The sequence below is a fragment of the Nicotiana attenuata genome, unplaced genomic scaffold (assembly GCF_001879085.1).
Source record: "Nicotiana attenuata strain UT unplaced genomic scaffold, NIATTr2, whole genome shotgun sequence".
In the NCBI taxonomy this organism is placed as follows: Eukaryota; Viridiplantae; Streptophyta; class Magnoliopsida; order Solanales; family Solanaceae; genus Nicotiana; species Nicotiana attenuata.
In genome coordinates, this window is record NW_017670389.1 from 151,638 (window position 1) to 175,554 (window position 23,917).

Sequence of the window (23,917 nt, forward strand, 5' to 3'; positions counted from 1 at the left end):
TTCAGCCAAGTGATTCTTGAATTGGATTCACTATATATTATAGATATCCTCCGTAAAGATAGTGACACAAAATATAAACTCAGTCATATAGTGAATAAGATTAAAGAAACCATCAGTATGCTCAATATTCAGATCAACCACTGCTACCGTGAGGCTAACCAACTAGCTGACAGTTTGGCGGAAAGGGCAATGGAATTGTAGCATACAACTCACTTCTACTCGAGCCATCAACTACCTAGGCAAGCCAAAGGCCTATATTTGCTTGACATACATCAGATTCCATGTACAAGAAACAAATACAACAAGGCCAATTTCTTTGTTAGTTAGTATATTTTTTGGTTTTGAGGGGGCGATCTATGTTTTAATCGCCTATTCCTCGTTGTTTTGAAGGGTTATCTCTACCCTTGTGTTGTATATTCAAACTTTATTTTTGGCTAATACAACACCCCCAGGTATACTGGGAAAGTTTATAAAAAATATACCCTAAAAGGTGACATGTTTTTTTTTGGTGATTGAATGAAAGGTCATGTAGTTTTCGAAAAAAAAAGGATACATGGTTTGATTCAATACGAATAATTAAGAATAACAGATAAATGAGTTAAAGACAAAATAAATAATCAAACCAATCGCAATGTAATGACCAAGCCTGATCTTAGACTGAACAGTGGAATTCGTCCTCGATTGGACCCTCGTCACAAGCTCGATCGCTAGTGAAGAAAAGAACAAATGAATAATGCCGTGAACAATAGCTAGAAGACAAAATAAACTTTTATTGCTTTGATTTGCGTGATACCATGTGTCAGAATAAAGAAAATCTTCCCCTTTATTTAGTAGGGGAATTCCAGTCCTAATTCAAGTCTCAAAAAGGAAAAAAATTCTTTTTCCGGTAAATATTGATCTACGCTTGATACTGAACGGGATTCGTGCGGTAATATCCGGTTGAGAGCGAACATTGCGGCCTCCTGCTCATCATGCATAACAGTTCACCGCATTCCCCGAGGTCCAGAAGCTATAATTGGCCCGGGTCCGTTATTTCACCGTGTCCGATCCCAGGTACATCGTTCATTCCTCCCGAGTTTCGATACGAGGGGCTTCTGGCCTCGATTATTATCACTTCGAGCCGTGCTTACCCTTTGTTCCTTCATCGGGGGATTGGGAAAAACTTTGCCCTCGATTTTACTCGTACATATTATGGAAGCATCAAGCATTAGGGGTAAGTTGTCTATATTACACCCTTTAGGTGCGGCCCTTCCTCGGACCCTATATGAATGCGATATACATTCGTGGTCGAATATTCTGACCCTGTCACTTGTATTAAGCACTGCCGATTCTACTAGCTCTAATGGAAAGCGAAGCACTAACTTGAAGTTCCCTTTCTTTTCCCTTTTCCAAATTACTCTACTCCACTTAAAATCAAAACCAACACCAAAACAAGCACTTCCTGCATGATTAAATATATCCACACAAGGCCACATCTTAAATGAACAAACTCAATCAAAAATTAATAGTGTAATCATTTAAATTAATGCAGTTATTTTCTATATTGATATAAATTATTCTTTTGAGAAAACATATCTTTAGTTATGCAAATTATAATTCTTTAAAGTCAACTTTAGACCATAAAAGGCTGCAAGTACTAAATAGAATATATATGATCTACCTTCTTATTACAAAAATGGATATACTCCAACTACATACGAGCTATCAAATAGAATAACTCCACAATGACACCTCAACATCACTTTCCACATCATCATCCCAGCTGAAACAACTCCCTAATAAACAAGGATTTGGTGAAAACAAACTCCTTTCTTCCATGTTTGCCAGCCATTCTTGCGTCCCTACCATTCCCACTTCACTACATGAGTAGTTGCTATACAAAACATTTTCAGCAATCACAGTATTCTGCATGCAATTATACACTGCATTATCTTCTTCTGCTGCCGCCTTCATTTCCTCACTACCATTGCCAGTATTAGCTGCCACTCTAGAATTAACATCAGTTTCCTCTCCTGACCAGAACGGCTCTGCTGCTTTCGCAGCTGCATGGCGCAAGTCCTTGGGATCCTTTGATACCGGCACTGGCAACCGCCAAGCAGAGTCCGCGAAATTCAGAGTGGCCAGCGGCCCTCTAAGCGCCAATGCAGCTATGTCATGAGCGCGCGCAGCCATTTCTGCAGTTGGGTAACTTCCCAACCATATTCGCTTCTGTGTGCTGGGCTCACGCAGTTCGCAAACCCACTTGTCGTTGTTCCTTTTTCTCACTCCCCTGTACACTGGGTGCCGAGTTTCCTTGAACTTCTTCCTTCCCGCTCGCTTCTTGGGTTTCCTCAACGCTAATATATTGATATCTTCTTCATCGGAAACTGCCACTCTAACATGAGAGCTTGAACTTGAATTATTCATCGTTAAACAAGGCGTCAAATTGTTGAGTTTTTTTTTAGTTATTTGCAGTATCTGCTAATTAAGTACTGTTGTTGACTGCTTGTTGCTGAGGTTTTTAGGGTGTACGTTAAATCTGTGAAGTGTATATATAGATTTGGATTATGTATGAAGCGAGAAAAAGGATGACGTGGATACATGGACACGGACGCGGAAGTGAGCAAGCAGGTGAAACGAACTGGAAAATGTTTTATTTGTTGTGGGGCCTGCTTGACTGTGTCAATAAATAGCTCTTTACGGATAAAAAAACGCTTCTGGGGTTTTAGCCCACGTTGCAGTGATTGGATATAGTAGAAGAATGAGTCTTTTTATTCGTTTCTACTTTGGTTTGAGGAAACGAAGGTTTGGTCCACGTGTGAAACATATATGTGAACATTTTGAAGTACGAACTATTAATTGATGTAATAGCTTATCTTTATTTCATTTTAAGTGGCACATTTGTCGTTTTTAATTTGATTTAAGAAAATAATATCATTTATAAAAAAATTAGTTTTTATACTGACATACTCTTATATTTATAGAAATTTCAAAGCTTGTAAGAAACTAAATATTTTAAAAATACTTTTTTAATGTATATTAAAAAAGAACTACATTAAAAAAGAATTATTCTTTATATTTTTGTATACATCTTGTCAAATATCACCTTGAAAATGGAACAAAGGAAGTAAGTTCTCTACAAGTGTAGTTACATAGAAGGTTATAATTAATAAGTTCTCAAATTTTTTCCTCCAGTCATTTTTTTGTTACTAACAAAATAATTCAATTATAACTTGCTTTGAAAAACAGGAGGTTACTTTTAGATGGTATTGACTGTTCACTAATTTTTAATTTCATAAATATTCCCTACAAAAATCTTGTTTCCGCATTCAAATTAAATCATTGAAGTTTTAGAGAAAATAGCTCACATTGTACTTGGACTTTTAGTATTTAAAAGATTATTATCTGCCACTCTTTTTTAATTTATGTGACACTTCCTTTTTAGTATATCACTAAAGAATGAGATTTTTCAATATATATGAAAATAATTTAACTTTAAAACTTTATCTTTTATCTTTTGTATGATATACAATCATACAAATATCTATAACTTGTTTTAAATCATAAATTTTAATAATCTTTCTTTTAGTTAAGAAAATTCGATATCAAATTAAATAACCTCATATAAATTGAAAATGATAGAGAATATATTTACAAAGAACATTCATACGCGGAGACCTATATAATAATATAAAGCTACATGTTGGGAAGAAGAAACCCCATTCTAATTCTAGCATTCATGGAGTTTTGCTCAAAGATAGAGATGAAGAGTGAAGGAGTAAAGAAGAAGAAGAACTCGAGTTTGCTCAAAAGTGTTTTGCAGAAGGTAAAGTGGTCTTCTAGGATGTTCGATACAATTGATGTCTGAACATCTTTGTAAAAACTTGGCTAGCTGAAATCCAGCCTGTAACGACCCGACTGGTCGTTTTGAGCAATTGCGCCCGATTTGGCAGTTTGAGGTCTCGATCAGCTTCATAATATGTGTATCGACTTGCGTGGATGGTTGAATTCAGTTAACAGATGATTCATAGTCAAATTGGAAGAAGGAAACTAGTTTTGGAAGTTTAAACGGAGAGAATTTGACCGAATTAGACTTTTGAGTAAATGGACTCGGAATGGGTCGTGGGTGATCTCAACAACTTCGTATGGTGATTTTGGACTTAGGCGCGCGTCCGGATTCAGATTTGGAGGTCCGTAGGGTAATTTGAGGTGTTTCGGCGAAAGTTGGAAAAGTTGAAGTTTGGAAAATGGAGAAGTTTGGCCCATAGTTGAATTTTGTGATATCGGGGTCGGAATATGATTCCGAGAGTTGGAACAGCTCCGTTATGTCATTTTGGACTTGTCTGCAAAATTTGGCGTCATTCCGGGTTGATTTGATAGGTTTCGGCACGAGTTTTGGAAGTTGGAAGGTTTGAAAGTTCCTAAGTTTGATTCATGGTGTGATTCATCGTTTTGGCGTTGTTTGATACGATTTGAGATCTCGAGGGAGTCCGTGTTAGGTTATATGACTTGTTTGTGTGTTTAGACGGGGTCCCGAGGGACTCGGTTGTGTTTCGGGTGTGTTTCGGATCATTTTGGGCTGCTTTGGATGCTGATTATCTGATATCTGGTGTTGTTCTTCGCGTTCGCGAGGAGCCTCTAGCGTTCGCGAAGAAGAATTTGGCTTCTGGAAGTTTGTTCTTCGCGTTCGCGAAGAGGGACTCGCGTTTGCGAGGAAGGAATTCTCTGTTGCACAGGTCTGACTTCGGAGGCTCATATCTCACAATCTATAAGGAATTTGGAGATGATCCAAAAATGAAGGTTGGAGCCCTTTGTGTCTAGTTTTCAGAAAAGTAAATTAATTGGCATTTTGATTTGTGTACAAAAAGTTATGGTAGTTACACTACAAGCTGTCCAGGAAGAGTTCAAAAATCTCTGCTGCGCAGGGTTGAATTTGGAAGCTTATATCTTGCAATATATAATGACTCCGGAAATTAGCAACCTATGAAACAATAGCCCTGGGTGTCTAGTTTTCGGAACATCAAATCGTTTGTCATTTGGAGTTGTCTGCAAAAAGTTATGACCATTATACTAAAGGCTGTCTGGAATGAGTTTGGAAATTGCTTACGAGGAATTTACTCATCGCGAACGCGAGGGTAGGGTCGCGAACACGAAGAGCAATCCCTGGGCAGGCAGAATATATTCTCAAATCGAGGGTTAGACCATTTTATTCATCTTGACTTGTGGAGCTCGGTTTTGAGCGATTCTTTGTGGGTTTTTCAAGCAAAACGATTGGGTAAGTGTTCTTCACCTAGAATTGATTATATTTCATGAATTTGTCTTCATTTTTATCATTTGATTTGTTATTTGGGTTGAGTAAAATGTTGGTCTTTGAAGAAAATTCCTAAAATGAAAAATCGTGATTTGAGGGGCCAAATGGTATCGGAATTTAATAAATTTTGTATGGTTGAACTCATATTGGAATGGGTATTCGGATTTTGTAAAATTTGTCTAGTTCCGAGGCGCGGGCCCGGGGGTCGGCTTTTGGACCAATTTTTGGATTTTTGTTAAAGATTGAGACTTTATGATCTGGAATAGTTTCTTATGTGTTTTATTTGTGCTTTGAAGTTAATTTGGTTAGATTTGAGCCGTCCGGTTTAACCCGAGAAGTGCATTTTAGAGTATCGGTTTGTCGACTTTGAGGTAAGTATCTTGCCTAACCTTGTGTAGGGGACTTCCCCTTAGGAATTGAGTCTTCTATGCTAATTGTAGTCCGTGCATGCGAGGTGACGAGTGTGTGCTCGGACTTAATTGTGGGAAATTTGCTCTAGGGTTCTTAGGTCCTTATGTTCATTATATGCAAAGTATTCCGTTATGATTGAGTGTCCTAATTGCTTAAATTACCTCTATATGCTCCACATGATGTTGCCAGCTTTCCTCTAATTCCTACGTGTTACATTGACCCTTATTTGCCTTAATTGAAGTGATTGCCTTCCTTATTGTTTTGATACTTCTTGATTGTGAGCCCCTCTATGACTTCGTGCAAATAGGTTACATGTCCAATTGTTGTGGTTGCCGGTGTAGTTATCACGTGCTTATTATCTCTTGTTGTTTAGTTGAAGTTTCATTGTGAAGTTAATTGTTGGTACAAGTTTGGTTATAGCTGATTCCCTTGCCGGGACATATTTTACTCTTACTGTTGGTTCCCTTGCCGGGATGTGTTTATTCTTGTTGTTGACTCCCTTTTCGGGATATGATTGTTTCCTTATTGTTCCCTTGCCGGAATTCCTTTGTGATTGGTGTTGATTTGTATATTGGGATCGGGTTGCACGCCGCAACATTATTATATGATTTGGATCGGGTTGCACGCCGCAACAATATTATATGATTTGGATTCCCTTGTGATTGGTGTTGATTTGTATATTGGGATCGGGTTGCACGCCGCAACAATATTATATGATTTGGATCGGGTTGCACGCCGCAACATCATTATATGATTTGGATCGGGTTGCACGCTGCAACAATATTATATGATTTGGATCGGGTTGCACGCTGCAACAATATTATTTGGGATCGGGTTGCACACCGCAACAAGAAAGAATAAAAGTGAATATTGACTCTTATGGTGAGAACGAGAGTAAAAGCACGAAGGATGATGCCGTGCACTTTCTGCTGCTGTGTTTATTAGTTGTTATCAATTCAAGTGCTTAAACTGTTTAAACTCCTTTATTGATGTGATCCTTTGTGCTAGAACCTACAATGTTTTCAATACCTCACCGTATTTATGTATATATATATACTCCAATACTTCAAACTTCAATAATTGTTACAGCCTTAATTCAATTAGTTTCTCAATTATATCCCCCCTTAAACCGTCTAAGGTTGTATTTTACTTAAAAGGGAATTTCTACTAAGTTTTAAGTTATTAAATCTCATGTTAAAGGTAGTAATCCATTCGATGTTATATTTTTAAATTAAAAGGAGTACTTTCTTTACTCAAATGATTTCAAAAGAAACAACTTTATCCTTTCTCGATAGCTTTCCCAATTAGTTTGGAAATTGTAATTTTACTTGTATTAGGTAAATGGGACTTCTTGAACATATTGAGTGCATTGTACGGACATTATGTATTGTATAGCATGTGGATTCTGTTGTTAAAAGTGAGATAGAAAATATGGGGGCACAAGGTGCCATGCGTGCGGAAGGTTCGGAAGTTAAGATTATGATGTGAGAAACCGAGGATTGAGATGATCGGGATTGTGTATTAGACATGATGTGATTGATTGAGTGAGAATTTCCTTCTTAATTGAATACATTCTTACTTGTCTTTGTTCCTGTTATATCAGTGTTGATTTACTTGGGTTATCATTCGTTACAACCCGTGTTCTCCCTTTAATGTTCGTACGTTTGTATTTTTATTTCTTTCCGCCGTTGATATTACCTCGTTATCTTTATCTCAATGTTTTATTATCATATCATGTTCATTTCATTTGACCAGTAGGTGTCTTGACTGTTCTTCGTTACTACCCCACCGAGGTTAGTCTTGATACTTACTGGGCACCACCGTGGTGTGCTCATACTACACTTCTGTACATTCTTTGCGTACAGATCCAGATATTGATCGATAGTAGCTGTGCGGGTCGTCGCGACGGAGACTCACGGTAACCTGTTACTGCGTTCGCAGGCCTCGGAGTCACCTTCGTTTGTATTTACGTTCCATTGATTCCTTCTCGTTCTGGAACAGTGTTGTATTTATTTTGTATAATTACTCTTAGAAATGCTTATGACTTGTACCACTAGTTATGGGAATTATAATTTGTTCAGAGAACTTTAATTTAAAGTTAGTAAATATCAATGTTATTTCAGTTTATGTTAGGCTTACCTAGTTTAGAGACTAGGTGCCATCACGACTCCTTCGGAGGAATTTTTGGGTCGTGACATTATGATTTGTCGCACCTTTTAAAATAACAAAAAAAAATGAGTTTAAAAGGTATTGTTTCTTAATAATTATCGTATCTAATAAATACAAAACAAAGCTAGCAAAATACGAAATTCTATTTAACAACTAAAAAAAAGAGACAGAAAAGGAAAAAAAGTAAAACATGAGACGTCACAAAATTTATATGGAAGCACACCATAGCCAATACGTTGGATGGTTAAAATTGAGAAAAGAGAAACGGAAAAGAATTAGTATAAAAAGAGTAGTACTTAATATATTCTTTAAAAAATTAGAAATATTACATTACAATGTAATTATCACCAATTCTCACATTTCCTAGAACTGGAAAATGTAATTGCACCCTCTTAATATACCTAATTCCATGTTGATCAAGTAACAACATAAAATTACTTGAACAAACAAAAATATTAAACTATCTAATTACATTTAGTAACACCCAAAACCAATTCATAGGTGGCTATCCAAACAGGCTCCAAAGACAATGATTATATCTTTCAGTTAACAAATGTGAATCAAATTAAATGAACAACATGTTCACGAGGCTGCGGTCTCAACGAAATTGGTGGTTATTCAAAATATATTAAAAGAAGAAACTTTTTTCATAAAATAATGACACTCTAAACAAGGAGAGATTCCATTATTCATCAAGCTCTTTTGAACCTTCCAATACTTGCCTCGAAAATTCTTAATTGGAAAAAATGAGACACAAAAAAATTAATTTCTAATATAACCAAATGTGTAACTAATTTAAAAAATCCGAGATAAAATTAAAAAGTAGAATCGTTAAAAACATGAAAAAAAATTATACCTAGAATGAAAGTAGAATTTTGAAAACTAAATATATTGTTTGATTTAATCAGAAAATTGTATCTTATTAACTCGCTCACCCTGCTACCGAATTTTAAATTTTGAAATTCTTTATATAAATAAATTTTATACTTTTTGGGTCTTTTTTGGGTCTTAAATATTTGGAGGGCCTAAGGCAAGGACCTGACCTGCTCAATTATGCTGGCCAATTTATTGGAACATATTACTAATAACTGAAATGTCAAAAACAACATTTCTTATATCTGCGAGAAGCAGTGACCAAAAGGCCACATTATGCCCTTACATGTACGTACTGCACGACCATAAAACGTCAAAATTGAAAGAAAAATCTTCCTACATATTTACAAGCATTTGCAGCAAAGAACCCCCCGCAGAAAAAATCTCCCATCCTCATCCCGCGGCCCCCATGTCAGCTGTCAAAATGAACAGACAACAGAAAAGTCCAGAGTTAAATAATCTGAAGACGCCGCAATACTTGAAGGCAGATAAATCAGCAGACTAAATACATGGCTCAAAGCCTCAAACAAATAATACAAATAGTTCTACAATCTTAGCGAAATGTGCTGCAGAATAAAGCTAGCAATCAAGACAGGAAATGTAGTCGAAAAGAAAAATCGAGACAGCAGATTCTTGAGGCATACAGACCTTGGTGTTGTTAGTTGAGGATGGGCCAGAGCGGCCTTTATTGAGGACCAGACAACAATTTCACAGTAGTATTCACAAGTCCATTTGTCAGGTGACTTATGATAAATCAAAAGATCCTTGGCCTTCATTGATAGCATAGAGTAACTTTTTGTACATGATTTCCTGCAGAGTGACGTAAGGCATAAGAAGTGCTATTTGCCGCTCCCAAGAGAGTGAGAAAGAGAGAGAGATAGAGAGTCTTAAATTGCACTACAAAAGCAGATGACTACCCCAGCGAAGCAGATGTGGGGATAAGTTTCTGCAAACCTAGAGCGGATGGATTGGGAGAAATCATACCTTAGTAGAATAGGGAGGCAGTTTCAGGTAGTTAGCACATGTCATCACACTAGGTAGGTCATCGTCTGCAGATTCTGATGGCATATTACCATTTGATGCTGTATTACTAGCACTAGATGAATGCTGTTCCAAAAATACAATGGTAAGTCACCGCAGAGAGAATAAAAAGGTCGGACTTATATTTTAGCTAACTACAACTGTACCTTCCTCACGATTGTCAGCTTAGGATTGAGCACAGCCAGACCACCTGGAGGAAGCCGGGGAGCACCAGTGACAAACTGACAGAACGCTCGTTGCTGCTCAGGAGTGAACTCCCCCATGATCTCTAGTAACTGAGGATCAGCAAATTAAACAGTTGATATCAGTTTGAAGCCAATCGAAGAGACAGAAGAACTAGCTTGGTAATATTAGTCTCAGGTACTACACTTCCACTGACAGCTGAGGGAACTTACATAAACAATAGCGGGACTCTTGGCTGTATATCCATGATCAAATTTGATATGATCTACAAGCGTCTCGGCCTGCATAAACAAAAGAGAGAAATTGGGGAAAAAGCAGGAAACTTTCAAGTATACAAGTATCACAGTGTGCTATACTGGGTTCATGAGAAACAAATGTTACCTTCCATAACTCTCTACGGCCACAAAGCAGGTAGTCCAACTCAGTAGGAGAGAATGTTTGCAGAGCTGAAATGTCGAATACCTGAAAGTTGTGGAGATAAAAAGTTATTTCACTATCTTCAGATAAGTGATCAACTCAGGATGTATCCAGTAACTGGTGAGTTCATTAAGTGAAAGTTACACCAAATTATCAGCTAAAATATCAACTCCTGTATCTAATTAGCTAATAGCATGTTTGGCCATACTTCTCCCAAGGCCAAAAGTGTTTTTTTCTCAAAAAAGTGCTTTTTTTCTCTATCGAGGTGTTTGGCCAAGCTTTTTGGGGAAGCAAAAGTGCTTTTGGGCATAAGCGGGAGCAGAAAAAAATACCCTTAGCAAAATATTGTATATACTAAATAACCTTACTTAGTTTAAACTATTAAGTACTCCATATATAATGACTTTTGGAGTGAACTTTCATATTTGTTGAATGATTTTTCAATATATTTAAAATCTTGAAAGAATAAAGTACTTTATAATATTATTTTCACATTTTACTAAAATAAAATAAAATAAAAACCTCATTATTGTCCTTAATAATAAATACTTGTGATTATATATTTACTTATAAAATATAACTATTAAGTAAATATCTTCATGTCCTTATTCGTAATTTGATACTTAAAAGTGTTTTTTGAACAGCTTGGCCAAACACAAATTATTGCTAAAAAGTGCTTTTCGAAATTGATTAGCCAAACAGAAACTATTTTTCTCCAAAAGTACTTTCCCGAAAAGCATTTTTGGAAACAACACTTCTCAAAATAAGCTGATTTAGCTTGGCCAAACAGGCAATAAATCCCATGATGGAAACTAACCTGATTGAAGCCAGATCTAAATGCTTCCATCTGCCGCGCAATTCCAGTCCTCACAGTGGCATCAACCACCAAAGAAACGTATTCCTCCAAGTTACTAAGATCCACCTGCAAATTCCATTTAAGGTACAAATCAAACAAAATGATCAAAAGAAAAAGGACCCAAAAGAATAGAATGGCATTCCAAGGAAAAGCAGCATACATTCTGATCGCCTGCTTTCAGAACATATTCAGGATAGCCTGGGAGTGTGAAATCTAAACAAAGATCCTCAACTGGAGTCCCACGAAAATGCAAATCACTAATTTTGTCTTGGCCCAGGCCTCCCATTGATTCTATATACTGTTTCCGACTAACAAGAGCTTGCAGCTCTTGCAAAGTCTTTCCCAACTCAGCATCAAAAGAGAGAATATCATACAGATCAAGCTCCTGCAGAGTGCAGTGTTTTAAGCACAGAACCGTTTGAAAAGATATACAAAAAAATTCAAAGGTGGGTGGCAACAATTTGATCTTAGAAGGTATAACGTGCAACACAAAAACCAGAGAGAAATCCTTACTTGGCCAAGGACAAGTTTATAGAATGATGTTGACATAGGGAGGTCCAAAAGTCGCCCATCTTGAAGTGCTTTGGCCATCACACGCCCAAGCAATCTGAAATATTCTATTACCTTGGTGAATTGGTTTCCATCAGCGGTATCAACAGCCGATGGCCAGGGGCGTGGGAATAATCCAAGAGGTGCTTGGACAAGTTCTTTATCTTCCCCGATCAATTTTTCATCCACGCTTACTTCCACTGAATGTTCACTTGATGAGGATATAGAACTTGTCCTCCACATTCCCAGTCCAACTTTTTGCAGATCACGACTTAAAAGGGTATAGAACTCCAGAGTTGGACCCAAACCAGTGCCAACTTCACCAAAATATTCAACCTCAAGAACAGCTTTTTGGCTGGAGTACATCTCCATTACTTTCGCAGCAGAATCAAGAATACGATTTCTAGAGACACGGACTTTCTGGCGCTGTAATCTCCCGACCCTAACTTCTCTCTCATTGGTAGATCCATTACCATCCGCACCTTGTTGTTGCTGAAGCCGATATAAAGCCCTAGATAATCCAAAGGCTGTTGAGTAGAAGTACTGGCGTCGAACCTCAAATGGAAAAAGAAATGGACAGGACCTTGTCAACTGGTAACACCATGATGGAAGAGACCCACTACAAAGGGCTAGAGCATCCTGAATCTGTCGGGCCAACTTTGGAGTGAGCTTACTGTTGACAAATTCCTCCGGAGGAATTTTGACACCAGTAGCACTGAGCTCATCTAAACTCAAATTTTCCCCTTCAGAGAAATCATCAATAACTGACTGGACACGTAACCGTGGGGCCAGCTGGTTTAATCCATCCAGTACACGTAACAGGGCCAAAATGTTGTAAGTAGGATTGGTTTTTTCCATATCACAAGGAAGTTCTCCCTGTAATATACTATCTAACAATGATGCTCGATGAAATGAGGGATCAGCACTGGCACTTGCTGATGAACTAGCTTTGTTAGACTTGGTGGAAGTTGAGCTCCCATCACCTTTGGTAGACCTCTCTGCTTGACTGTCAGCCCTTTGGTATGTGATAGTGTAAATATCACCCCAAAGTCTGCTTCCGTCACTAGATACAAAGTCAGTGCCACCATATCTCTCTTCGTCATCCTCATCAAGGACAAGCTGCCGCTGGATAGCCTGGTAGATAGTCAAGTGCCTATTAAGCTGCTTTCCACCTGCAGAAAATACAAGTCTGGGTGGATCACTAGTGCTAAAGAGAGGGCGTCCATGGCGATCTCTAGCCCCTCTCACACCTCTACCATTAGAAGATGCAAGTCCAGCCATGGCAGCAGCGGCAAATGACATTGCACCCCTTGAACCATAAGAACTCCCACTCCTGAACTCAATGGATTCAGATCCCTGAGCAGAAGCAGCTCTGCTGCTAGAACCACCACCAGCATTTGTCTGGCTATCATTTGCCGTCTGTGCGGCAGGATTCTCCTCTGAAGAATCACCCAATTTAACATCATGAACTTTGTCGGGCATGCAAACAGGAAGAGAATCATCTCTCAACACCTAAAGCATTGGCAACAATTTCAGAAAATCATCTTTAATACAGCTGTGCAAAAAATTAAAAGAGCTGATCAATTTGATCTGTGGAGAAGCCACTGATAACATGCATCTCTCAACGATCTAAGCAATTAGAACAATGGCAGAACTCGAAATTTAAAAAATGAGATTTTAGTAGCTTACATCATCATGGTCATCTTCATCATCATCAGATATATCGTCATCCTCGATGACCAAAGCATCATCAATTTCAACAGGTGACATATCCAACTCATCATCCTAAACATCACCAAAAGCGGCGTAATGCCAAGGTTCATATCGTCATGCAATCAGCAAACAATGAGGAGATGAAAATGTAGGCAGTAAAAATTAGAGAAAACATCAATACTTTAAATAAGGATTTTTCTGTTTCATTCAATATTTTCGAGACTTCAATGTTCAACCAATGTACGTAAGTGATTCATAAATTAACTCGGGATCCAGTAAGCTAAATCATGTCATAATTTATCAGTCAGCATAAATACGTCAAAGAAGAATTAGCAAGATGTGCAAACAAAAGGTATACATTCTTAAAAGAGAAGGACAAGACACTAAAACCCTGGAACTTTCACCTCCCACTAGAAAGGGGACAGGGACATGCTAATGACAGTATATGTAGGATATGATAGTTTAATTGAAGATTTGTATTTTGAAGCCGACATGAAATGGACACATGTCTACAGTGCAAGTTGCACTTAGTCATCAACGGTGAGGAAGTGTAAAAGACATGTAGAATAAAAGTGCATTCTAAACTGATGAATTAAAATTTAGAAGCAAATGTTAGCAGTACACATTGAGAAAGTGATGCACAAGAAGTACCTAACTTGCAGAGTAAACTTCTGTTTGATAAGAACATGATGTTAAATTTTACACATCTTCTTCTGACTTAGGTGTGGGGTAAAACATGACCTTTTGCATATTTGTCTTGTAGGTATAATGGTAACACTCTTTTGAGAATGAGTTTCTTTTTTTTTCAGAATGAGGTATAATGGTAACACTCAATCTTTTATTATTCCGTGTGTTCATTTCCAATTACAAGGATGCTGTCTAGCAGTGATTCCCTTTCTTGCGTTTGATCAATGCAATTCCAAGACATGAAGGGATTCATGAAGCTTACCTACACCTTTGCATATCGTCTACAGCTTCTCTAACTCTTGATTAAGTGTCCATACAAGAATCATCCAGTCAAAATTGACTTTTACAAGGATATGTTCCTAAAAATTTCAGATATCTCTCTAGGTGAGCATCTAAATGAAATGCTTAATACATGAACAACCATGTTGATTAATTGACGATGAAGAACCCGCCATGTGGATGCCTATAACTTCTGACAATATAGGTAAATTTTTTGAGAATCAATGGGTCAAAGTCCAAAATCAATCTAAAAAATTGCAAACTTTCATTTCATACTCCCAAACCACGATATTTATTTGGGAGGGAGGAAGTATTAACTTTCTTCTCTCCTTGAGAGAGAGTTTATCGGAAATAGTCTCTCTACCTTCACAAAGTAGGAGTAAGGTCTGCATATACACTACCCTCCCCAGACTCCACTTGTGGGATTACACTGGGTTTGTTATTGTTGGAGGAAGAATTAACTTTCTTCTACGGGAAAGTTATCCATTCATGTTCAACGGATTTCTCAAGTTTAAATAAAAGAATAAAGAAAGACAATTACAATAAGAGGTCGTTTAGTCACCGGATATCAAATGTTCTATTGGATAAAAAGATGATCTACTAATCGTTATTGGTAGACCATCATGTCCAAGGAGGGCTGCTTTTAAGATGTAGGAAATAGAGAAACATGAGTTTTCTATTTTTTAGTAATGGCGGTACCTTGGTCAGCTTGCGCGCACCTCGACCCTCGACTATTCGAACAGGTACCTGCTGCACCCCACCAACACAGACACCAAGTAACTCTCCCACTGAGGCTCGAGCAAATTGGAAGAGATCACTTGGTTTTTTTGTCTTAGCTAAAATTTGAAACCTAGTCTCCAAGGTTTGCACTCACTTTATTGAGGCAACACCCTTAGGTTAGAGAAACATGAGATTAGGTGAGGAAAGACCATTTTACCCTACTTAAATAGGACGAAAAAAAAATCCTTCATTTAACAGATAGAATAGGGAATTATTTAACCTATAAAAAACAGAGAATTTTAGTTAGGTGTAATAACTGCTGAAGTTGTAGTACTAAATACCAATATTTCAATCATATTTCTCCTTCCCGTTCATTTGCAATTTTTCTCATATTATTTATTCATCTATACTATCTTTCCTGGAATTTGCTATTATTAAACAATTATTCTTCAACAAAGTAAAGAAATGACGAATTTTGCTCCAAAGGTATTCTGGAAAAATGAATCCAACTACTAGACACATGTAATAGAGCGAAAAAACATACCTCAGAACTAGAATCCCCATTCACGGGTTTCACCTCTGCTTCTTTATCCAAGGCTGCTCGTCTTCGAGCAGCATTTCTTGTCTGGGGCCCTCTGCCATCTTCTTGAGCCGGCTTCAGAACAGCCTTTCCTTTGCCCTTGGAAGAACTTCCATTTTTTTCCTGTGGTGGGTCTTTCTTTGCACTGTCATTTATATTAACCGCTGACCTAGATCGTGTACGCCGAGATCCAGAAGCCGGGGTAGAAGTAGATGGGCATGAAGCACCAACTCCTGCAGGGGTGGTCCCAGACTCAGAGTTGCCTACTGATGCAAAGGCCTTTTGTCCAGACTCTACTCGCTGAACTCGAGGCCAAAGAAAGTCTTCAATAGCCGCCAAACTTGCCAAAGGATCAATCAACACAACATTCGAGGAGTAGTCACGGAGGGTCTTGTCCCCTTGAGCTCTGCAAAGGCGAAGCTTAAATGGTTGCGACAAAGCACTTAAACCTGAAGAAAGTCGCGCATTTCCGGTAGATGATTTGGAAGAATGACTCAGTACGACAGGGAACCGCTCCAGCGAAGATAAGGCATTTTGAAGCTTTTGAACCAAAACAGTCATAGGAACCATATTTCCACTATCAACAGTAGCAGGAAGGGCAACTGCGATAAAAGACTTATATCTTCTGATTGCTTGTTGTCGAAGCCTAGACAAATTAGCATCTGAGATTCTTTCCTTGGAAAAAAATCCACATGTAAAATAGTTCAGCAAAGATGCAACAACTCCACTTCCAATGAATTCGAAAGTTGATACACCATCTCCTTTGCTGAGCTCCCCCATCATGGAAGCTACGAGTTCGGCCAAGGTCTCTTCCTTACTGGCAGAAATATCTCCAAGCCGAGGAGCAGAAGCTTTTGATTTTCCTTTAGGTTTAGATAATTGTTCATCAACACCAGAGTTCAACTTCATACTGAGATTCTTCAATCGTAGAAGATCATCAGTAACGCCAACTTCAGTAGCCCCTGAATCTGAAGGGAAGTATTTATCTTTGAAAGATTTAGCACATGCACTGACTGCCATGCGAATGCTAGAACTGGTCTTTGGAATTTCCAAAGGGTTTGGCGGTGATCCACTCCCCGGAACTGTACTCTTAGGATCCTCAATGGAACTTGCATCTGCATTTGAATTATTCCCACGACGTCGATTACGCCTAGAGCGAGATGACCCAGGTATACAATCATTGTCCTTCTCAGCAGATGATGGCTGGGAAGGAGCGGAACCATGGGACGCAGACACTATTAGTGCATCTACAGCATGAACAACACCTTCTCGCACAAAAATCTTGGAAAAAATTCCAGGAAGTTTTTCCATTAAAATTTCTGCTACTTGAAGAGCAGGCACCAGCACTTGGGGATCCTTCCAGGCCAATACTCCAGCCAAAAAACTACAGAGAAATTACAAATGAAGCACTAATTTCACTACAAAAGAAATATCATGCACATAAAAGATTGTTCCATGGATAAACCATTCTCCCCCCAGATCCACATCTGATGAAAATTTTCAAGCTTATATTTTGCTGATATTCATACCTTGATATGTTAGTGATGTTATTTAGAGACTGAATCATATCTGCACTGCTGAAGTACATAAGTTTTCCAATAACCGAGAGACACTTGTGGCGAACTGGACTATTGACACTGGATCCATATACCTGATCAGCAAAACAAGCACAAAGGTCATCTTGTAAATCTCTACCATGGCAGTCGTAAGATGGTGGTAGTAATTTACAATGGATTATGATACCAACCTGGATCAGCACAGGAAGCAGATCCATTCCAAATTGTTGCAGAAGTTCAGGTTGATCATTCAATAACTTTTCTCGAGCTGAAACCTCTTGAGTAGATAGATTCGTCTCCTCCTGTTTGGTAGAACCACTAGCAGAAGATTTCTTCACAACAGATCCTTTAATCAACAAATTAGTGCTGGTTGGAAGAGAGATGGTCCCTTGAGGCAGCGGAGGAAGAAGCTCATTTGCCAGGTTCACGATCTCAAAAATCTAGTAAAACCCAGGAAAATACATTTAAGGTCCATGTTCTTTATCCAAAAAAAAAAAATATTTGTGGTCCTTATATGAGGTAGAAGCAGCATTCAAATGAATCAGTTTGCACGTAGCACAGAAAAGGCAGGCATGTTTTTCGTGGCATTTGCTCAAGCACCAGCTAGTGAAACCAGATGGTCTTTGAAACAAGAGGATCATTTAACCAATAAGCGGGAAGATTGTCATCTTATTTCACAAATAATAGAGTCAACTAGAGGAATAACACACTAGACAAAAAAAATTAAAGCAATACGGTTGTTCACAACATGATCCAAGTGCTATCTAAATTACAACTGAAAGCTCTTAGAATATTTCAGAAAACTAAGCCATATTTATGCTACTAATGTTTAACTGATCTCAGTGACAAACAATTTGAGAGTCTTCAACTACTAATAAAATTTCATAAGAAAACCAATGGTATGTCCTAAACCTTATATTAGTGTTTTACCAATTTTTACGTGATTCACATTCTAGGAATATACATTTGAATATGCACTTGTAATGAAAAGGAAAAAAATTCTAATGAAAAAAACTACACTTGTGAATTATTGTACTTCAAGTCTAACAGCAAAGTTCCTTAGGATGTACTTCAAGTCTAACAGCAAAGTTCCTTAGGATGTACAGCAAAGTTCCTTAGGATGTACAGGAAGTTCCTCAGCAAAGTTCCTGAGGGAAAAACGATAAATAGAAACTTATCAACAATTTTGTACTTGTCAACATGTTCAGCGATTTTTGCCCTCGGAGCTTCAGTTCAAAGTCAAAGATGGTATAGAGGGGACATGTGGTAATCGTATGTCGCGCCTTCGAATCCTGCCGGTTGAACAACGTTTGGTATTTAAGGAGGAGAAGGGTAGAAGGGGCAGGCTCATTATCCACCGAGTTGAAGCTAAAAACAAAATTTCTCTTTCAGCTAAAAAAATTCACCAATATCAGTTGCAATAATGGTGATCCTCCTACTTTATTAAATAAATGGTGATCCAATCCTACACCAGAACATCAAGTAGGTTTTTGGATCAAATTGGTTTGACATTGGAAAAAGAATAGTATTTGAAGTTAAAGTTGAAAAAGAACATTTGAAAATTTAGTTTAGACAAAATAATTTGAGCTTCCTAAGGAACTGACACAATATGGGTAACTCATTCCTGCCTTGGAAATGCAGACCACCACATTGTAATGTCACTACCTTGTTCTCGGACATGATGAATCAAATTGTACCTGTGGATCTGTTTTGATGTGTTTTAGTTGGTTTCTGATTTAATTTATTTGATTTGGATGGTTAATGCACCAACTTTTGGTAATTTTGGTATAAGAATGTAAAAGGTGCATAAGCAGACTATCCAAACGGAAGAAAAAGATCAAGAGAAGTGAACATTTGAGGTTGAATCTGGCACAGGAGTTTGCACCGCAGCCCCAGAAGGCAGGCAAGATAGAGCGGGAAGACTACCAACGCATAGCAAATATGCACTGCAGCCTAAAAACGCAGCGGAACAGGAGCATCGAACATGATATCTTGCTGCAGCACGGAACATGGCGCAGATGGATCGGCTGGTGATTTTATTTTTTTTCGATAAGGCAAATTGTATTAAGATCGACTGGCGATTTGTAAGGATATTTTGGTCTTTTTGACATTCCCCAGCCCTATAAACACATGTACTTGTCCGGTAAGTTGGGTATCTTTAGCCTTGGAGCCATATATTGAAGTTTGAGGGCCAATGAAGGAGAGAGACTCAAATCTCCTAATCAGGTTATCACGTTTTCCAAATCTTCTTTTCTATGATTTATGCTATGAACTCCTTTATGAAGTAATTTCCTTTATAAGCACTTGATGATGCATTAGTTTAGACTTTAGGTTCTTGAATTGACATTCTCCAGCCCTATAAACACATGTACTTGTCCGGTAAGTTGGGTATCTTTAGTCTTGGAGCCATATATTGAAGTTTGAGCCAATGAAGGAGAGAGACTCCAATCTCCTAATCGGGTCGTCACGTTTTCCAAATCTTCTTTTCTATGATTTATGCTATGAACTCTCTATGAAGTAAGTTTCCTTTATAAGAACTTGATGATGCATTAGTTTAGACTTTAGGTTCTTGAATTAATACCTACTATGTGTGTTTGACGGTGAACCCTTCAAATCAAATCGTAATTTACTCGAGAAAGAAATTAAGAGGAAATCATGTGCTTGAATAGTTCTCATAGCGGCTCTCCTATAGCCCGTTTATCCGAGAGAAGAGTTGGTTGCAGGAGTGTGTTATTGGAATTGGAGTATTCAGGAGAAGCTACATTGCTATCTAAAATCCATCACTATAAACATACACAAATTGAACTACTAATGTGTGTCTAGAATCTTTATGCTATAGTTGTTCGAGAGACGACTCAGAATAATTGGTTATCGGAATAGGCGATTATACTCATGAGAGTAATCAATATTTATTCTAAAAAGATATATGTATTAATCAAGGAGTAAAATCTAAACAAACTATATAAGTCTCTACTTCTTCCTCCTTACCAAAAAAGAAAGTCTCTCCTTCTTCCTCCAATAGTTCTCTTTAATCTCGGTTCAAAAATATAGATCATTTTAAATATTTGTTTTTTGGACATTAGAACAAAGTTATTGGATTTTAATTGCTTTCAACTACCAAGAATAAATTATTTAACTACTCCAGTCCTTGTGGGATCGATACATAAATGAAACAATATTTGGCAAGAACAGGCTTTATTTTTTAAAATTGGTGTTTTGCGCTCTTAGAACAAAGTGTAGGATCAGCAGCTCACCAAGATAAGGTCAGGAGTGGGGGGTCATCTACCAGGCATTCTTCTCATCTTGTTCCTATTATTGTTACTTTATCTCTTTGGTGGGCAAGCGAAGTTTCCATCTACGTGATTTAATAAAATATAATGCTGGAACTTTATCAAAGAATGAAATGTAGAGTTGGAAAGCTCCAGATATAATTTCTGGTGTATTCCTATCAAGAATGAGAAACTTCTCATAAAACATCTCTTCCCTCCTACAGAGGGACTGACCCGCAAAAGAAAAGGAGCTAACTTAAGACTACAAAGTATAGCAAAAGAATCTAACCTATTTGAATCCGATTATTTTCCAACACACTTTATCCGCAGGCAAAACATACTAAAAAGTCACTTTGTCTTTCTATGCTACAAATTTCTTATACCCAACATGAGCGACTTGTGACAATTTATTTACAAGACAAGAAAATGCTAGCAATTATAGCATGAATGAAAACTAAAAGTACGATATATACCTGCTCCGGAGGTTTGCTCAAGGCAGGTGAAACAGACACAGAGGCCACAAGACCAGAACCTGATAGAATATCCTTGAGAATTCCACTGATACCAAGCAGCAGTAAAGTTTTAGTTCCTAGTGGAGAGCCACTGGCACATGTCGAAAGAAGCCGGATTAAACCCTGCAAGCGTCATCAAGTCAGAATACAGCTATCAAGATTGTAAATGCCCGACATATGGAAGAGTTAAACGTACTGTGTAGGTTGACGTGCTGAGTGAAGCTTGACCACCTCCAGAGTTACTGGTTGAGATAAGTGATGCGGCTTGGGTAACAAGTCCGTGATTGCAAAGTTCATCTAGCTTCTCGGGGTATGATGCAAATGATTCGGCAATACGGGTCAAGCAGATGGAAGCATGCTCTAATACCTGCAGACACATCCAAGCACCAAGAGAAAACATTAAAAAAAGTGAAGTTTAACCAAACTAGGAGGGGCCAGATAAGAGATCTTCCTACAATGGGAGCATATAACATGATAATGAATTCACCTTTGCATCATGATATTGAAGGAGATTTGTCAAAAGCGGAACAGCTTCCATGACAAAGTCAGCAGCATCTGAAGGAAGCTTCTTGCACATATTAGCAGCAGTTGATAGTGCTACTCTCTGTTTAAGGACGAAAGATGTTAGAAATAATTGTATATGTACTAAAGGAGCTGGAAGTTTCTTATTGAACTCCCATCAAAATCATGATACAAGATATTCAAAGATTCCACAAAATCGTGAAAGGGATTTTTGTACCTGAACACCAGTGGAAAAGAAGTCGAGATAAGAAAGCACAGCCATCAGCGCACCAGCCCTCAAGCAAGCAGTTGGGTGTTCCTGAGATATCTTCTTTAGAGCTTGCAAAGACTGTCAAAGGTGAAACATTAGCATTACAGCTAAAAAGGACAATCCTTAGCAAATAAGCATAATGATTCCACGTAGAAACAGAGAGTTGCACTTAAGGTCATTTCATTCACGGCCTAGTTAAGCAAGGATTATAATATTCGGAATGTGAATAATAGTTATGGATGAACTATGCTGGGAGTATCACCATGAATTCCTTTTCCTTGTGGGACACATAAATGTTCCGCGTCAAACTAATTCACTCACCTGCTCAGCCAAGTCCATGTATTCAATAGTAAGCAGCCGAGCTACAAAGCATGATACGGCTCCATAATGGACAACAGCGGCACAAGAAGAAGGTAGAACATCAACCAAGTGGGTAAGAGCCCGGGCCGCAAGAAGCATAATGTCAGGATTGCTCTCGTGATTCAACAGCCCAACAAGCACAGGTACGAACGAGTCCACGGAAAATGTGCTCAGTGAATCTTCCGTTCCAATAGAAAGCATCTCACACAGCTGAGTCAGAGCTTCTACTTGTTTCCCTTCCTCACCATCCGCCCTTAAACCGGACAATATCTTCTTGAGCCGACCACTCTGATGGGACGAAGACGCAGACCCCATTGCAGAGCTGGGGAGTAAATCATCCAATCCAGCACCTAGTTTCCTAAGAAGTCCTTGAAGTGCACTACTTGCTGAAGTCAAATTTTGGTGCAAAATACCAACACCGCCTTCGCTATCATTATCTTCGTCCTCACCACCACCGGAATCTATGTTCAATCCTAGACTCCTCTCAGCCTCCCTATCCCTATCCCTATTCTTATCCCTAACCCTAACTTCATGCTCTTTCTCCTTACCTTTATCCAAATTATTATTATCTTTATCGGAACCATGACTGGGGTTCTTACCACGGCGGGTTCGGGTACCCGACCCGGAAGATTCGTTTGTGGAGTCCATGGGTGTAGATGAGTCCTGGGAACGAGTTGAGATGCGAGAACGAATTGAGATCGATGCAGACGCGGCAGCGGGAGTTGAATTGGCGGTGGAAGTAGCGGCGGCAGTGGAGGAGAGACGAGCACGCTTAGCGGCACGGGTGGTGGGACCAGCAGAAGAAGATGAAGAAGGCGCTGATGAGGTGGCCTCCGCCCGCTTCCGGCTCCGAGTTTCCATACAAAACCCAAAACCCCCTTCAAAACTGCGAATCACCTCGCCGATTTAATTAAATCGGCGATCAGACACTTTCCGATTCGGATATCATCGTCGTATATCAGAAACCCTAATTCACAAAATTGAAACGGTTTTCAAGCAAAAGGGATAAAAAAGATGCGATCTTTATTGATTTTAGCTAAAATCCCCAAATCACAATCTATTAAAAGTCCCAAATCAGTATAATCAGAACAGTCGAAGTCCAATGAAGTGCTTTGAGTAATCAACACGTTTGTTTCGTAGAGCGATATACGACTCTGAGTCTGAGAGGAGGAATATAACTGAGAAAAGGCAAGATGGAGAAAGCTAAATAGAGAACCCTAATTCTATAAATATTTTTGTGTCTGTTGAATTTTTTATTTTTTCCTTCCCCCAAAAGATCGAATAATTTGCTTTTGGTTCCTTTTGTAATTCCAATTCTTTTTATTTTTTAAGTTTTGCTCCCTTTTCTTTTTTCTTCACTTTATTTTCTTCTTTTTCCTTCATTTCTACAGATTGTATGTCAGACGACGCTTTTGGCGGTGACTACAGTACGAATTGGTTCTAAATCGCTTTATACGGGTTTTACACGGAGTTGGACTTTGCTTTTCAATTTGGTTCTCTATTACGTACTTGTTTTTAATTTGCTTTTCAGATGGTGACGTCTTCTTGCAAAATTAGAAGAAGAGATTTTGGAAGAATATCACTGCTTTTTGCAAAGACTATTTTTGAATCAAACACCTAGAAAGAATATTTAGAAAAAATTGCAAAATCTTTTTCAAATTTTGAAGCGAAAACTTGTCG

General features: G+C 38.3%; 2 protein-coding genes across 2 annotated transcripts; both read right to left on the reverse strand.

Annotated features, from left to right (window-relative positions):
- Positions 1–1,611: 1,611 nt before the first annotated feature.
- LOC109238725 (dehydration-responsive element-binding protein 1F-like) lies at positions 1,612–2,523 on the reverse strand. The gene has a single exon (XM_019405198.1). The coding sequence runs from the start codon at positions 2,404–2,406 to the stop codon at positions 1,705–1,707; it is 702 nt and encodes a 233-aa protein (XP_019260743.1). The 5' UTR covers positions 2,407–2,523; the 3' UTR covers positions 1,612–1,704.
- Positions 2,524–8,927: 6,404 nt separating this feature from the next.
- On the reverse strand, positions 8,928–23,598 carry LOC109238724 (E3 ubiquitin-protein ligase UPL3). The gene is made up of 18 exons (XM_019405197.1): positions 22,199–23,598; positions 21,845–21,955; positions 21,593–21,709; positions 21,302–21,472; positions 21,067–21,228; positions 17,516–17,764; positions 17,298–17,419; positions 15,733–17,152; positions 13,479–13,574; positions 11,754–13,301; positions 11,401–11,625; positions 11,202–11,306; positions 10,349–10,429; positions 10,180–10,248; positions 9,931–10,059; positions 9,728–9,850; positions 9,392–9,553; positions 8,928–9,159 (listed from the first exon to the last, which is right to left on the reverse strand). Exons 1-17 carry the CDS (start codon positions 23,096–23,098, stop codon positions 9,488–9,490), a joined length of 5,694 nt encoding a protein of 1,897 aa, XP_019260742.1. The 5' UTR covers positions 23,099–23,598; the 3' UTR covers positions 8,928–9,159; positions 9,392–9,487.
- Positions 23,599–23,917: the final 319 nt, after the last annotated feature.

Bases quoted from the DNA above. Each gene is read 5' to 3' on its own strand.
- LOC109238725 (XM_019405198.1), bottom strand. From the start codon at position 2,406: ATGAATAATTCAAGTTCAAGCTCTCATGTTAGAGTGGCAGTTTCCGAT.
- LOC109238724 (XM_019405197.1), bottom strand. From the start codon at position 23,098: ATGGAAACTCGGAGCCGGAAGCGGGCGGAGGCCACCTCATCAGCGCCT. The intron at 21,473-21,592 runs GTGAATTCATTA...ATGTGTCTGCAG, and splicing joins TTCAATATCATGATGCAAAG to GTATTAGAGCATGCTTCCAT. The intron at 10,249-10,348 runs GTAACATTTGTT...TTGTTTATGCAG, and splicing joins GCCGTAGAGAGTTATGGAAG to GCCGAGACGCTTGTAGATCA.